Source organism: Melanerpes formicivorus, unplaced genomic scaffold (genome assembly GCF_026170545.1).
Source record: "Melanerpes formicivorus ecotype bairdi unplaced genomic scaffold, bMelFor1.0.p_v2 SCAF_3, whole genome shotgun sequence".
Lineage (NCBI taxonomy): Eukaryota > Metazoa > Chordata > Aves > Piciformes > Picidae > Melanerpes > Melanerpes formicivorus.
Window position 1 is genome coordinate 19,289,422 of NW_027142355.1, and position 16,886 is coordinate 19,306,307.

General features: G+C 41.0%; 1 protein-coding gene across 2 annotated transcripts; it reads right to left on the minus strand.

Moving 5' to 3' along the window:
- Positions 1-158: 158 nt before the first annotated feature.
- Positions 159-15,446, minus strand: HSPA14 (heat shock protein family A (Hsp70) member 14). 2 transcript variants are annotated; one of them, XM_068168052.1, is made up of 14 exons: positions 15,360-15,445; positions 15,096-15,176; positions 14,913-14,995; positions 13,202-13,250; positions 12,302-12,395; positions 12,084-12,174; positions 10,862-10,966; positions 9,804-9,965; positions 8,822-8,977; positions 6,946-7,048; positions 4,446-4,658; positions 3,883-4,056; positions 2,888-2,958; positions 159-807 (listed from the first exon to the last, which is right to left on the minus strand). In XM_068168052.1, exons 1-14 carry the CDS (start codon positions 15,414-15,416, stop codon positions 729-731), a joined length of 1,518 nt encoding a protein of 505 aa, XP_068024153.1. In that variant the 5' UTR covers positions 15,417-15,445; the 3' UTR covers positions 159-728. The 2 variants fall into 2 exon arrangements, with proteins under 2 accessions (XP_068024153.1, XP_068024161.1); XM_068168060.1 differs by lacking the exon at positions 159-807 and having other exon boundaries at positions 3,883-4,007; positions 15,360-15,446.
- Positions 15,447-16,886: the final 1,440 nt, after the last annotated feature.

The following is a 16,886-nucleotide window of genomic DNA, read 5'->3' on the forward strand; positions in this document are numbered from 1 at the left end:
GGCACATTATATCGAGGCCCTCAATTCTGGTAACAACACTCATGGACTATATCCCCTCCTTACCACTCCCCTACCAAAATGTAAAACAAGGTGCCACAGTACCTTATGACACAGACTAGAACAGTTCCTTACAGAAGAAGGATGTCAGGATCCACATATAAAAAGATGTCTTTTATTAATAACATAAATAAGCACAAAGAACCCTTGCACACCACAAAACCATTTTAAGGTAACTCCAGAAAAATACTCAGGCTAACCCCAAACCTGCTCAAGAGGCTACCACACTGAGCCACTGCCAGGATTTCAGGCAGCATTGAGAGCGCAAAGGATTTCCACTGCAGTTTGGCAGTTAGAGTGAACCTTTACCAGTCTAGCTCTCACTGGTTAACTGCAATGCTGTTGAATCCACTGGTTAAATGGGTACACAACCTAAGTAGTCCAAGGAAAAAATCTTTAGACTATGTAATATGCTTGTTGCTGAACCACAGGCACAAAGATTTGTTCTCTTTTTTTACATTGGGTGATAATTCCATGCTCCACTGTTGGTGTCTTGATAGTATTTTGCACCATGTTTTTCCACTCCAAACAGACTTAGTGGCAAATTAATGTTGTACTTCAGTTTATTACAGTCCTCTAAGAATCATTACAGACTCAGAGTGTCACCACTTTGACAGAAAAGCCAACAAGAGACAAAAATCAGCTGAGAAAAAGTGTTGCCGATCAAGAGACTATGATGCCACTTCAACAGTGATGATTTCACATTTTCCAGTATCTTGATCTGTGCAGGTAACATGTAAGGACCCATCCCTAGATAAGAGAGACAGATACGTTTAGGGCTATCTCAACACAGTACTTCGTATGTTAATGCATGCTCCAGGGAGGATGAACAGACTTCACACAGAGGGAAAGAAGAAAGATGACCATCAAAATACTCAGGGAAGAACATTCTTCAATACAGATTACATTGATTTATGAACTTTAGAGTGTTTAGGTATGTGCTGCTTACTCTCCATTAAAGCATGGATCATCTCCACATGTTTGGAACAGATGCAGACACATGTTTCAATATTGTAACTGATTTATTTAGTAGAGGTTTCTAAATAGACAATGAAGTGACACTACCCAAAATATTCACCTTGAGAACTCTGAGTAACACCAACCAACAAATAAGCATGTCTTGTCAAAGCACAACAATCTGCCTTTTAAAAAGTAGTAGTCTTCAGATACCAAGGATCTCCTTCAATGAGGAAAACCTTAATGTTCAAAATCCACTTCATCTAGACATACGACAGGCAATATTTAGACAGAAATAGATGGATTCTAGTGAACTTCCCCTGTCTTTTCCGCCTAAATGTTACTAAGTACTCCTTTAAAGTAATGCTAGTTTTCTGCACTACACAGTTGCATATATAATCTCTAATATACTTATCCTACCAATGTCAAGTGCAAATATCTGTATGAGTAACAGTATTTCAGGTGAAGTCTATTCACAGAGCATTGATGCATTGGACAGTTAAAAGAAAAAGTATTTTGAAATCAAACAGCAAGTAATGTTTGATTTTTTTCAGCTTTCTTATTATTTAGAAAAGCAGTGTGAACTTCAGGACAGTCCTCAGAAGACAAACATACTCTGACTGCTTAGAATTCCACCTCCTGATAATCCTTATAAATTATTTTAACTATTTCAAATCAGACCAAGCACTCCTATTAAGGCCCAAGAAAGTTAGGAAAACTTATTCAACATCATGCAATCCCCATTCTCCACCCTGCCATACCTGTTTATTATGAGAAAATATGAAGTAACTCTGTAAAAAGTAGATTTATGAAGGCAAATTTCCTGTGGCATTGTTTCTCACTCTTAGCAACCCTGTCTCAGACAAGGTCTCTCCACAGGTTTTCAGCACAGATGCTGCATGTGAGAAACCCTTCACAGATTCCTTAGCAACTACTAAGACAGATTCTATTTCAGTTTTTCCTAAGTGTGGGCACCCAGCAGAACTACCTGACCCCCTTCCACAGGAAATCTGAGGTCCTGACTACTCTCATGCAAGGTTAAAGCACTTAACAGTTCAAAAGCTGCTAAAAATCATCTATAACTGTGTTCAGTTTTACTTCTTTATGAATAAAACAATGAAAGCACAGAAGGTACTGCATGGAAACCATTCTCCTACAGAATTTACCTTATGTTGCAGTTTGAGCTGGGTGCCCCCCTGCAATGTTTACTTCCTGTGTCCAGAAGTCCAGCCCAGAGGGGTGGACACAGGAAATTATGTAGTATTTCCTACCACAATTCTTTGCACCACTATAAGATGCAGTGCGGAGTCTAGCACCTCCTCTTCTCTTCCTCCGTCAGACGGTAACTGGGGGAGATGCCTCCTGGCTTTGGGCCTGGCTAGGCCACGGGGGGATGGGCAGTCTCAGACCTGGCCAGCTGAGACTAGCCTAGTAGTGGGGGGAGAAGAAGGAGCCCTGGGGGTTTTGGGTGTACCCTCAGGTGGGGATGGGATCTCTCTGGGTTTGTTTTGGGATCTTTTTTTTGTCACTGCGCTTTTGGTTTTCTGTAAAAGTTCACTGCTTTCTATTTAAACTTTCCATCACTTTTGCAATCTGTTTGTCTGAGTGTTTATTGTTGCCAGTGAAGTGGGGAAGGGGGCTGTCTCAACCCAGCACACCCTGTCAGGACAGGGCCCTTGCAGGCAATGAAATGCCAAAATTTCTCAAAAAAAAACCACCACCCCAGCAAATGGAAAAAAACCACCAAAACCCAACCCAACAAACAGAAAAACCCAGCCCAGACAACCACCATCCTGTAATAGGGTAAAAAAGGCCACTTGTCACTAGCCTGACACAGCAAGTTAAACAGCAGAACAGTAAGTGTTTTGAGTACCTTTTCATAGTGAGAACAGTTAGTATATCATGCAGGCCATCCTCCTTTTTATCTAAATCCTGAAGTACAATCTATGGGGAAAAAAAAAACAAACGTTCAGTTATAATCCAAGTCTCTAAATCCTCACACAGCAGTTTCATGGAAATGACACCACAGCCAAGGTGTGAAAATCATTCTGTTCAGCATCTCATACTATTAACACCAAAGCACGCCCAAGTGGATTTCATTCACCTGTAACGCAAATTTTTGGTTCTTGGTTTTGTTTCAAGGTCTATCACCTAGGTAGCCAGAGTAACCACAACTCCAAGCAAAACCTGAGCATGTTCCTTTACTTAAGACCAGTTCTGTAATTATTAGGCAACATCATTTCCCTATGCCCATAATATTTCACTTTGGTGCTACCCAATTTTCTCAAGTATTCCCTCCATTTCAGCCCCTCCCTGATGCACTGAAGCCAAGGTAAGCACATCATCATTAAGAAGCTATGTTCTCTCAACAGCTTGACTCCTGAGTAGTATCTTTGTATCAGTTAAGGATTTAATCACATCTTACCACTGTGAAAAATGGAATGTGGCATTTAATACCAAGATCCTATCCACTTTAAGAAGATAAAAAAATTAACTGGCAGTACATAACTACACCATTACCTCTAGCAGTTTTATTTCTAACACGCTGGAGATGTCCACTACTGGAATGGCTGGTTTTGATCTCTCATCCCAGGTGAGCTTACCACAGTAACATGGCAGTGATTTAGGAATCAAAAGGGAAACTTCAGTTTCTTGAGGTGCTTCAATACTTTATAACACATGTAAAGAACATTTAAAGACCATTCCCAAAGAGATGTCATTCTAATTTTGTAACAAGAGGCTTTGGTAGGAGTGGTCAGTTGGGTTGATTTTAATTGTTTGTTTTGGGATTTTTTACCCCAGATCCACTTGATTTCCAAGTTTAAAATTTCCAATTTTAGAAGTGCCTATAAATATGAAGACACTCACCTGTGCAAATTTACCTTCTTCACTCATGGGGCTTTTCCCCAATGACTCGTATAGTTCAAGGCAGACAGAAGAGGTGTTTCCAGGAGCATGCAGGGTGTGCTGCCTTCGAGCTGGTAATGGAGTCCCTGATGGAAATAGCACTGTGAATTTGTCAGCCCCTGACTCGTCTACTCCCTTTAAAAAGAAAAAAAAAGTTCATGCCTTTCTCTAAGTACTTTACTGAGCTGGGAAGGTTACAACAGTGCTCCAACAGAAAAGAAAGCCAAGATTCATTCTGTCTGCCACATTTACCATCAAAGCAAAGACATTCCTACAAAGACATGAAAAACTCCAGCTATTACAAGACAGCAAAGACAGAGTCTCTCTCTCCTTACAAATCAAGCATTTTTTTCTGTCTTTTTTTTTTTGTTAATAAACCTAAGTTACCACTTACTGCTGACCTACAGCCAACCTGTAGAACTATGATAAAACAATACTGTTTCTCTAACATTCATCATTCAAAAGCAGTGCTGAGTATTTACTGCAACAAGAAAATTTTCCAAGAGCAGTAACTTCAGCATTACCTTGAGAAGAATATCTTTGGCAGAACACTCAATAAGTGCGTCGTCTTCTAACAAAGGATTCTCTTTCCCTAACAGAATTCCTGCCTCTGTGGCTGCACCAATGGGAATAACCTCATCTGGAGGAATTGAATTCAGTAATTCCACAGCTGGGAAAATTTCTTTGATCAGCTGCTGTAGCTTTGGGATTCGAGCAGACCCACCACACAGAACTACCTGGAAAACAGATGAAACAGATGGGTCACAACCTGCAAGACAGAAATGCAAACTACTCTGTCTGTTAAAAGACAAAATGATGACATCTTTATTTCACTTGTTACTTTTGTATTTGAAATTAAATAGCTTGCAAGTTTCAAATGGTGTCCTGAAGTGTAAACATCAGCTAGATTTTGGTTTTTAATTTCAAAAATGGAGGGATTCATCATGAAGTAATATCAGGGTGGAAATTAATTCCAAACATCATCTAGTCCAGAACAGGTCCAGTACCAACATGCTGCTCAGGACCTTATCTCCTTTCATACAGGTTCCACAAACCCTCTGGGCCCTTGTTTCAGTATACCGTGAAGGAAATCAAACAAATTCCTTTCTGGTGTCTAAAACTTGACCATGTCATAACTTCCACTGCTTACCAGTCTTCTTTCCATCATGCACCTATAGTAAGGTATGTCAAGTTTTGTCTTAATTAGGGAACTGCAGACAGCACTACTCTGCCCTAAGCCGCTTTCTACAGATAAGCAAACCCAGCTCTCAGTTTGAACCATCTCAATAGCTCTCCAATTAGATTTGCTCCAGTAGGGTCAGTGCCTTCCACCTCTCATGAAGCCCCAAAATTATGAAACTGTATCTGGACACTCTATCCAAGTGCCAAACATCTTCCTACACCCATGGCTACACCCTTGCTATTGCATCCCAGCATGTAACTGGCTGCCCTTGCTCCAAAGTCTTGGTGTGCAGTAGTATTGATTGCTGCCCTTGTTTCGGTAATGTCCACAAATGTGCTGAGAGCATGTGCTACCCCAACCTCTGTGTTACTGAGACATTAAATGGTACCAATGGTATCCTCTCCTGAAGGAGCTGGGGTTGTCCAACAAGAGAAGAACAGACTCTGGGGCATCTCATAGCTTCCTTCTAGTACCTGAAGGGATCCTACAGGAAGGCTCATGAAGGACTTTTCTTAAGGGTATCTAGCAACAAGACATGGCAGAATGGTTTTAAGCAGAGGGAGAGTGGATTCAGAATGGATCTTAAAAGGATCTTGAGTATAAGGGTGGTGACACTCTGGAACAGGTTGTCCAGGGAGGTTGTGGCCAGGTTGGATGAGGCCTTGAGCAGCTAAGTCTAGTTGAGAGGTGTCCCTGCCCATAGCAGGGAGGTTGGAGCAGATGGATTCTAAGGTCCTTTCCAACCTGTGTCATTTCATGACTCTATGAAATCCTGAGGGATGTCACTGACAACCAGCTGTCACTTACTGATCTTCTGCAAGAAGAAAAACCTTAAACCCTTAGAGTAATGTTGCTGAGATCAACCGGCAACCAGATCTGGAAATAAAGCTAACTCCCACTTTTCTTTACATAAAGCTTAACTTAAAAGCTGTAAAGTAAGTTCATTTATTTATACAGTTAAAATGCCTCCCACATCCCAAAATGTTAAGACCTTGGAGAACAGCACACTGAGCCACCTGAAACACATTGCCACCTAAAAAACCCCACATTGTTCTCTGACAATGCCTTGTGGTGTCTGATTATTCTACCAGAGAAACTCAGATGTGACACAGCAAACACTGCCTGAAGCAGCATCAAGTATCATTAAAAATGCCAGCTAACTTCTGCCTCAGAATTTATGTGCCAATTCCACAAGCAATGAATGCAGTACTATTTGCAACACACAGGTGCACAGGGGTTGGGACAAAGTTACTCTCTTTGATCAAAGAAAAAAAAGGAATTGGAATGAAATTAGTAATATTTGCTACTTCATTCATGATCTTTGGTATTAAAACACCCTATAGTTTGGCACCTAATATGTTCCTAAGTTTAAGCTAAAAAGGAGGAACATGGGCACCAAGGGGACACCAAGTGATCTGCTGAACTCGTAAGCCTCAAGACTCAAGCGTTCTTCAGCAAACCCCATCTAAAGCTCAGTGAACACAGAAGTCTATATGCTAAACTTAAAGAAGGTACTCCTTGGCTCCACCAAGAGTTACACAAATACACCAAATAGAGACAAATCCTCTGCCATTTACTCAATATGCAGCAGTAAAAACACACTGCTGACTGACTCTACCTTACTCTACTCTACCTTTCAACCCACCACACTTACACTTAGCTAAAATCAAAGCAAAGACAAGACTTTTAAGGGTCCTCAGCCTAGATATTTTGCTGTCTCTAAGCCAAAATTGTTTAAACACATCATGAACTAATCTCAGTCTGCAAGCAAAACAGGCCCCATAAATATTCTTCCTGGGGAGCTATAAAGTGTACTACAGACAAGTGATTTCCATTGTTACCTTATTAATATCATCTGCTGTAAATCCAACTTGCTGCAAGAGCATTTTAATTGCTTCTACACATTTATTAAAAAGGGAAGAACAGATGAGTTCAAACCTGGCCCTAGAAGGAAAAAGAAATAAAAGTAAAAATACAATTCAATGTTGTTTCATCCACCAAAGACAAATAACTGAAAATGTAGTCCTTTTTAGGTTCTCTAGCTATACCTGGCACTAAGGGAATTAAAAAAAAGCAAGCCAACAAAAGAATACAAATATTTCTCAATGATGTATCTTGAAGAAGTGATTTTGTTGTGAAAACGTCTGTGCTACTGATTCCATCATTAACGCCCACATGGAATGCGCATTCATTCTTCTTCAGTGTGCTCTGGAGAAAAGCCACCATTGTCGTCTTGACTCCTATGCAGCAAAACTAAATTGAAAAAAACAACAAATATCCTGAACTGCTTCTTCATCTTTAAAATGGGAAGACAGGCAGTCAAATGTGCCTTGTCCTGACTTGTGCACAGGAAGTAGGTTAAGGAAATGGAAAAAGCAAACCTGTGTTTGCTTCAGCCTCTTTGAAGCCTAAAGAGGAAGTTTTACCCCCTACAAATACAGCAAGTCAGCTAAGCCAGAACAAGTTTTGCTTCCCACACTTGCAAACAGACTGCATCTTATTTTATCAGATCCAGCACTACAGCAGTAGATGCAGAGTTCTAAAACTGCAAAGTCTACTTCAATTCACTAAAGCTGCTACTGACTAGAAGAGTAATCAGTAAACATCTCAGTAAAATATCACCCCAAGAGAGAGAAGACCTAGAGCAGGGCACGGAAGTATGAACAAGAGAAAAAGCCTCTTTGTACTCCAGTTATCAGAACAAGGCAACACCAAGACTTCCATGACTCCTACAATTCTGGAACTCACTTGAATGAAAAACTCCAAAAGCCTTCTTTTCTTTAAGGGAAATTCAGCAACGAACACAATAATGGGGGGCAGACTGCCTTGAATAATTGCACAATCTATTTAATCAACAAACAGACTCTGAAGATGGGGTCTCCTTGAGCCTTTTTTGCAGGTTTTCTAACCACTAAGACAACATTGTTGCTGTTACTACCCTAACTACTACAGAATCAATCAGTATGAAACAAAGCTGAAAGCAAGTTTGTCTTCTGTTTTAACTTCTGTTTCTAAAATTAACAGGACCAAAAATAAAGTTTACTGAAACTATGAAATACCACCTAAAAGGATTTCAAGCATAATGAGCCAACAATGCATACTTGCAGCCCAGAAGGCAAATCCTGGGCTGCATCCCAAGAAGTGTGGCCAGCAGACTGAAAGGGACAATTCTGCTTCTCTGCTCTGGTGAGGCCTCACCTGGAGAACTGTGTCCCTATTTAGGGCCCTCAACACAAGGAGGACATGGACCCGATGGAGATGGTCCAGAGGAGGGCCACAAAAACGATCAGAGGGCTGGAGCACCTCTTCTACACAACACAGGCTGAGCCTGAAAAAGTGAAGGCTCCAGAGAAACCTTATAGTACTCTTCCAGTACAAGAAAGCTGGGGAAGGACTATTTACAAAGGCATATAGTACGAGGACAAGGAGCAATGGTTTTAAACTCCAGAAGAGAAGATTTAGATTAGACATTAGGAATGAGCTCTTTACTATGAGGGTAGTAAGAACACTGGAACAGGTTGCCCAGAGGCAGTGGAGGCCCCATTTCTGGAGATATTTGAGGTTTGGCTTGATGGGGCTCTGAGCAACCTTATCTAGCTGGGAACATTCCTCATTACTACAGAGGGGCTGGACTGGATGACCTCTAGAGGTCCCTTCCAACCCAGTGCATTCTATGATGATTTTCTAGAAAAACAGTAGCTTCAAGATTTGCTTTACCTGGACACATTACAATCGAAATCCAATCCATCATACAATGAATCTACAAAGCAGTTTGCACTTCCCAGGGTTGATAAAGAATGCTTTGCAATATCAGCACTGTTCATTAACTTCATCATGGCTCTGGGATTTCCTCTGATATCATGTTTACAAGATCTACATAAAAAAAATAGAAAAAGTATCAGTTTATAAAGTCAGGCATTTGAGTGCTACTGCCAAATTTATGAAAGGAAAAAAAGGTCAAAGCAATGAAGTTTGTTGTAGACATTTTAGTATTATTTAAAATGCCATTACTGAAAGATCACAAAGAATTTTAAGTGCCAGTCTATTTCAATTTCAACTAAAATGCACTGCATAGAGGTACCCTGAACTCAGGTGTTCAGATTTACCATACAGATTTAAATCTTTCTGAACAGTTATCCAGCTGAACAAATCCTGCAAATGACTGCAAAGAGCACACCAAGAAAGGCCAACAAGTTACCTGGTTTTAACCAGAGCATAGGAAATAAAACATAAAGCCATCAGACATATCAACAAAATAGTTTTGTTTCAGCCAAAAAGTCTCCTTCAGTGATACTACACAAATAACCATTTCAACATCACTAGAGTTAACTTAATGGTAACACACTTCTTCATTTTTCTTCATCACAGGGTGACTTGCCACACAGATTTCAAACTGATGATCCTTCGTGCCAATAAGAAAAACAAACTGTCCCAACAGCTTGCAACTGAAATGATGTAAGCAGCCTGTAATCACACACATCACTTGAAACACAACAGTTCATAGCTGAGCTTGTACAGCACCTATGCAAAACCGACAATTTTGCAGCCTTGCTCCTTGACTCCCAACAGCTGACTGTTCCTTTAATAACTTCAAGTCATTCCACATGCAGACAGTCTGCTAGAGCTAGCAAACTAGTATGAATTATTTGTTTTTAACGTTCCTGTCCTAACAGCAACATGCTTGGAATTCCAAACCTACCTCTGAAATTCAGAAGCTAAGTGTTGTGCTAGAGCTTCTGTGAAGCAAACTCCACCAATGCTGTCATCTGTGTTTGTAGCAAGCACCCGATATATTCCACTGTTTACTTCTATGATTGTGATGGAAAGTGACGTTCCTCCGAGTTTATAAACCAACACATTGCTGCCATGGATAAAAAAAAATAAAATAAATATTTTGATCAGTTTTGCCATGGGAATTTGATTTGGGGTGTATGTATTTATGTGGCTCAGTTGGTAGTGCATAAGACATTAATGGGAAGGTCGTGAGTTCAAGCCTGCAGTGGGCAGTAGTGTCCTCCCTACTCAAGTGATGAGGTCTGTGGTGACAGGTTGGACTCTATGATCTTTGAGGTCTCTTCCAACCTCAGTGATACTGAATACTGAAAGTATCTTAGCACTTCTGACTACTTGACAACATTCTCTAAAGGACAAAATTAGTTTGTTTTATGCAGTGAGAGTAACCAAATCTTTTTTTGTACAACACAATTAAGAACTGAGTATTACACTCAAGATAATAAGCAAGAAATATGTAAGAAGGGTTAAAAAATGCCAAGCAGGAAAAAAAAACCCCAAACCCCACACATCTGATGGCATTGAGAGCAGTCTGCTATTCTGAACATCTTGTGAATTATTTGGATTATTCCCCTGGATATAGGGAAACCCAATGCACCTACTGCACCCCAGGATCTGCTTTAGTTGTTCTACCACACGTAAAGTGACCCCAATTCCCACTATTCAAAAATGACTATGCACTTTTCTTCATGCCAATCTGCTTGTTAAAGAGCAAGACAGAATCTGGGAACATATTTCTTAAAACCATTAAAAAAATAAAACCACACCTGAACAAAGGTATTTTAAACACTAAGGATTTACAAATTCTAAATAGTTTTTTGCTTTATTGAGAGTAAAAAGAAAAACAAGCCTCACGTAATTAATTTTGTATTAACTGCTAAGGCAACATAGCATTTCACCATTTAAGACTTCTCAGGATTTAAGTACAGCAGCTGCCATTTGAAAAGTAAAACATTAGCATTTTACCTTTTCCCAGTGGGTGAATCTTGGCCAATGCCATAAGCCAGAAGTGCAGCAGACGGTTCATGAATTAATCTCATAACATTAAATCCAGCAGCTGCAGCTGCTTCCCTATGATAAGGTAGAACAGCATTTCATTTTAAAGACTTCACCATAGTTACACATGCTATTAAGATTTCATCTGAACTACATTTGTCACCAACTTAGAACTTGGTTACAGCATGGTATTAGCAAAGTTAAGTGACTGGAAAAGGAAGGTATCATGAAGTTCAGTTGCTACTGTGTTCTTAAGGTAGTTGTATCTGCTGTGTGCTCATTGTCAGAGAAAACACTGATGGATCACTATGTACCATAAAAAACAGCCTAAACCACTGAAAGATGGAAAACTCCACGCTCAATCAAACTTGGCAACCTATCTTCCAATGCAGCATTAGAAGTTTAAGTGATGTCATACTAGGAAAATTGATTTAAGTTTCAAATCGAGTTACTGCATCTCACTTCTAACCTTTCTTTACATGTCTTGAAACTTCAGCAACCCTGTGACTGCCCTGCAAGTTGATTCCTCCAAGTTATTTTGAAACCTGTGCACCTAAGCAAAGCATGTTTTTATTATACACACTGCAAACACGCAGCTTGCTAACGTTTTATGAACAACCTTAAGTGTACCTTCAGTACAGTGACATGACAGTTAAATGTAAGAGCTTCTACATATCACAAAGTAGAAACAGATGCTGCCAACTACAGCTTTAAATGCACTCCTTTTCATATGAAAGAATTTTACAGAATAACTTTTTCCAAGCAGAACTTCCAAGTAGAGTACTATGGTGTATTCTGATCTGCTCTCTGATAAAACAGTCCTCAAAATGACTTGGTTCAGCCAGTACTGTTGTACGAGAGGATGGGAAATTGTGAAAGAGGGATGAGAAACTATTTGTATTTCAAAGGGGACACTGAACATCTACACCTGAAATGACTTTCTATCTTTGATGATAGCAAAATTCGCTTTCTAATTGACTCAATTTCATTCTGGTTACAATAGTAAATTCCATGAAAAGTTGCTGAAGTCAAGAGTTAATCTCCTGCTTACCTATTTTCTCAATTGAAACAACATCCAAATGTCTGGACTGATGGCCGTAAACTGCAATCCAGCAGAATTCCCATTGCTAAACTGCCAGCCAATCTGCTTTAGGCAAGTTAAAAACCCCCAGAAAGATCTTAGTCCTCTTACCCAAGGGCATTTTTCTGATTCTCTCCAAAATCAAATGGTACAGTGATAACAACATCATTCACATCCGAACCCACTGCAGACTGAGCAGTTTCTGTTTACAAACATAGGTAGAACACATGGATTAAAAATAAATAAATAAAATCAATATAACACATTCAAAAAGTTCACGAAGAGCTTAAAAAAACCTGAACAATTTAATGATCATACTTATTAGGTACCTTTCATTTTACTGAAAATTAGCTTCGCCACGTCTTCTGGGCTGATAAGTTTATTATCTATTTCATACTGAAGTTTCCCATTCTTCTCAATTACCTGTAAGCAAAATCAACACACTTTTGTTAGATACCAAATCATTAAGAAAAGGTAATGTTTAATTAGTTCCTCTTCAAAGTAATAAGTGCTAGACTATGTAAACACTCTTGAGTTTGTACTCTACTACATGAAAATAAATGCCTCCAAGTTCCTTATCAAAGATCACCAAAAACAATTCTACAATCCCAGAGACAAGAGAGTGTCATTCATACAAAATTTATGACTCCAGACTTTTCCTTTTCCATGGAGCTTTCCTTAGTGCAAAAGAAACTTTGCAACAAAAGTACTTATTTGTTTATATTCCATATGAAAAAATAACTATGTGTACAAGCACGTCAATACCAACAGTCAAACCCCAGAAATTTAGAGCCATATTTTCCAGGGTAGTTTTTCTCCTTTTGCAGAAAGTTTTCTACTAACAGTATTATCCAAATTCCATACTCAGATTTAACCAAGGGGTTAAACATTTTTATCAGAATACACTGTAACCTAAGGATCTCTCAGCATTTAGAATCACCACAGTGCTATTGCCCAAATGTATCATGAATCATCCCTTTTGACATATGTAGCATCTTTCCGTTGGACTATATTATGGTGGCAGATTTCAGAACATGGTCAAAGTTCTCTATAGCAAGAGAAACATTCCACTAAACAGCAACCAGACCTCATATAATGAGAGCTGATCACTACAGAACACATTCATGGTGTGGCACAAACAATACCAAGAAAAAAAAAAAAGGAATAAAATTATACAAGTTACTATGAGAAGAACGACAACAAAAAAAAAAAACCTAGATCATACTTACTGAACATTTGCTTTCTGCAATGTATTTCTCTGCCTGTGGGTCACCAGAGCTGTCCACAAATTCAAAATAACAAAGTAAATCACACACTCAAGGCTAATTGCACAAATTTATCTTGCTCTTATTCCTTGTAACTTCTACAGCATACGAAGCTGTACTTCAGCCACAATTCCTGTTATCACTGTACAGATGTTTCCAGGGACTGAGCATCTATCTGGGCAACTTGTGCCAGTCTCTCATCACCTTCACTGTAAAAAAATTCTTCCTTGTATCAGTCTAAATCTCCTCTTTTACTTTAAAACCATCACAGTTTGTCCTCTAAGAACAGGTCCTGTTAAAAAGATTTATGGAATGGTTCAGGTTGAAATGGACCTGGAAGATCATCTAGTTCTAACTGCCCTGCCATAGGCAGGGACACCTTCCAATAGACCAGGTTGTTCCAGGTCTCATCCAACCTGACCTTGAAAAGCTCCAGGGAGGGGGCATCCACAACCTCCCCGGACAACTTGTTCCAGTGTCTCACCACCTTCAATGTAAAGGCTGCCACCTTCCTTACACACCACCTTTAAGTACTGAAAGCTACAATAAGGTCTCCCTGGAGCCTTCTCTTGTCCATACCAAACAACCCCAACTCTCTCAGGCTGCCTTCACAGGACAGGTGTTCCAGCCTTCTGCTTACTTTTGTGTCTCTCCTGTGGACCTGATCAAACAGGTCCTCATCCTTCTTGCACTGAGGGCTCCAGAGCTGGACAGAGTACTCCTGGTGAGGTCTCACAAGAGCAGAGCAGCAGAATCACCTCACTTGATCTGCTGGCCACACTTCTTTTGACACAGCCCAGGATGTGACTGGACTTCTGTGCTGCAAGTGCCCATTGTTGACTCATGTACAGCTTTTCATTCACCATTACCATCAATTCCTTCTCCAAAGGGCTGCTCTAAAACACATTATCCCCTATTACATGAATGTGTTTCACAACTACAATAAAAATGACACAAAGTTCTACACAAGTAGAATCACAGTGGATTTTAGCCACAGTAAAACACCTGGGTAACAAGATGTTTTAGATAAGGAACTTTAGCGTATATATATATATATATAAAACATATATGCAACTTGTTACTAAGCTTCACAACTTGGTTTTTGCAGATAAATTTAGACACAAAATATTATGTATCTCTTTACTGCTTGAATGAGATGCAGAAGGGACCTTACAGCTGCCTTCCAATACCAGAAGAGAGTCTGCAGAAGACTGAAGGAAGACTTTTCACAAGGGTGTCAGCAATAGAACACAAAAGAATGATTTTAAGCTGAGGGAGAGGTTTAGACTGGATCTCAGGAAGAAGTTCTTCAATATGAGGGTGGCGGGACTCTGGAATAGGTTGTCCAGGGAGGCAGTGGATGCCTCCTCCCTGGGCTTGTTCAAGGTCAGGTTGGATGAGGCCTTGAGCAGCTGAATCTAGTTGAGGTGTCCCTGCCCATGGCAGGAAGGTTGGAGTAGATGCTCTTCAGGGTCTCTTCCAACCTAAGCTATCCTATGGTAACATAAGGTAGTGAACTTTCAAAGCATATGCTACTGTCAATGGCAAGTTAGCTTTACTACTACCACACTACATTAAAACATCTTCAATATCAGTGCTGAGACTACATTTGACTGACCAGCTTTAATGGAGAAAACTACACTTCTTACCTCCCCTTTCACACCAGTTCTCTTACCTTCGCCCAAGGATCTGCTTTACTTTCACTACAGTGTTTGAAATGTTTCTTATTCTACTTTGTTTTGCAGCTAAGCCAACAACCTGAAGGAAGAATAAATTAAGAAAAAATAGAAAGTAAGCATCAGTCAAAGCCAAAGCCTTCCCCTATCTCCTAACCCCCACCTTAGAAAGGAAGCCTCACCTCCTCGCTTTCCGAGAAAGCGACGACCGCTGGTGTGACCCTATCCCCCGCGTCATTGGCGACCACGTCGGCGCGGCCATCCTGTAGAGAGAGGCACCACTCGTGAATCCAGCCGCATCCCGTCACGGCTATACGCGCAGCCTAACCCTGCAGCACCCTGACAGAACAGAGGTGACCGCAGCCCACCCCCCCTTAGGGACTCCAGAGTGGCCACAACGCCTCCGGCCCGGCCACTCAAGTAACAGCGCGGGGCCAGCCTCTCACCTTATAGACAGCAGCGCAGGCACAGGTAGCACCCAGGTGAACACCGATAGCCGCCATGAAACCCCCTCACCACGCGTGCGCGCGCCGCCCCACAACGCACCGCGCGTCCACGAGTCAACAACCAATCCCGCTCGCCTCTTCTCCCCGGCTGCCAATCAAACCCCGTACCGCGTTCTCTCCACAAACCAATCACGGAGAGGAGCACTTAGACGTGCTGTCGTAGGCAGAGCAGCCAATGAGGAAAAATATTTAAAAGGCTACGTCACCAGGCATGGCAATGGGGCGGAGTCTGAGAAAAGCGCGGGCGCCGGCTCCCCGCGCGGCCCGGGATGTCGGGATTGAAGTGGGGAAAAGCGAATGGAGCTGCTTTATGCGTGTGGTTTATGTCAGTGACACGTCACGTCGTCTATTTGCAGGCAATGAAGCACTTAAGAGACGGCGTAAAGATTTTATCCAAGCGTTATGGTTATTCGCGAAGCAGCCAAGTAGAAGTGCTGATTGTGCATAACCTAGCCAGGCATGGCCAGTGTCTGAAAGCAAAGCTCTGTGTCTAATCATATTGCCCTTCCATTGGAGAAATTAGTCTTGGCATTGACTGCAGGAAAAAAAAAGAAAAATCATTTCAGGGAGCAATTAATGTGATTCATGCAGAATTCACTTCATCTGGGCCAGAGCCTTCAGCAGGCTCCTTAGATTTCATACAGTCCTGTCATAGGCATAGCAAATTTCTTTGTGTACCTTAATGGGGAGCGGGTCGCCTCATATATGCAGCTTTGTGTCCTCTTACTACAAAATGACAGCATTTCTGTAGGTTTGGGAACTCAACTGCTTCATTTCTACAGGGAACCTAAATGCTCAGCAGTACCGTCTCACTGCATCGTTCCAAAGTAAAGATTGTCCTTGCTTTATATAGGATACGCTGAAGAGATAAAGGAATGAAGACCACATAGAGGTTAAAGGGGATAACCAGAGTCACAAAGGGATTTTGCGCCCCAAAACTGATCATGGGCTTCCTAAGTCATGGCATAATCTTCCTTTCAGTAATGGAGCTTGGCTGAAGTCTGGCCAAAGGCTGGAGCTCAGTTTCCCATCAGTCTGTTCTTGGGAGATGATCACAGTATCACCAAGGTTGGAAGAGACCTCAAAGATCATCAAGTCCAACCTGTCGCCACAGACCTCATGACTAGGCCAAGTGCCACGTCCAGTCCCCTCTTGAACACCTCCAGGGACAGTGACTCCACCACCTCCCTGGGCAGCACATTCCAATGGTGAATGACTCTCTCAGTGAAGAATGATCACAGTATTGATAAAGATGAAACTAGTACAGCTAAAGACAATAACTTGGATGTGTGTCCAAACTGTAGCTCCTTTCTGTCTCCTTTTATGAGAAGAAGGGTAGAGGTGAGCAGGAGAGACATGTGGGAACTGGAGAAATTTATTGTAGAAGAAAGTGATGACCAAAGTGATTCTTTTGTCAAATATAAACATGAATTAAGCCTGGGAAGAGACACTGAAGGTTCAGGATGC

What these genes read in the sequence shown, in the direction of transcription:
- HSPA14 (XM_068168052.1), bottom strand. Translation starts at nt 15,416, where the DNA reads ATGGCGGCTATCGGTGTTCACCTGGGTGCTACCTGTGCCTGCGCTGCT. An exon ending in AATCAGAAAAATGCCCTTGG is followed by an intron (nt 10,967 to 12,083) that starts GTAAGAGGACTA and finishes ACCTTATCATAG; the next exon opens with GGAAGCAGCTGCAGCTGCTG. An exon ending in TTAGCTTCTGAATTTCAGAG is followed by an intron (nt 8,978 to 9,803) that starts GTAGGTTTGGAA and finishes TTTTTTATGTAG; the next exon opens with ATCTTGTAAACATGATATCA.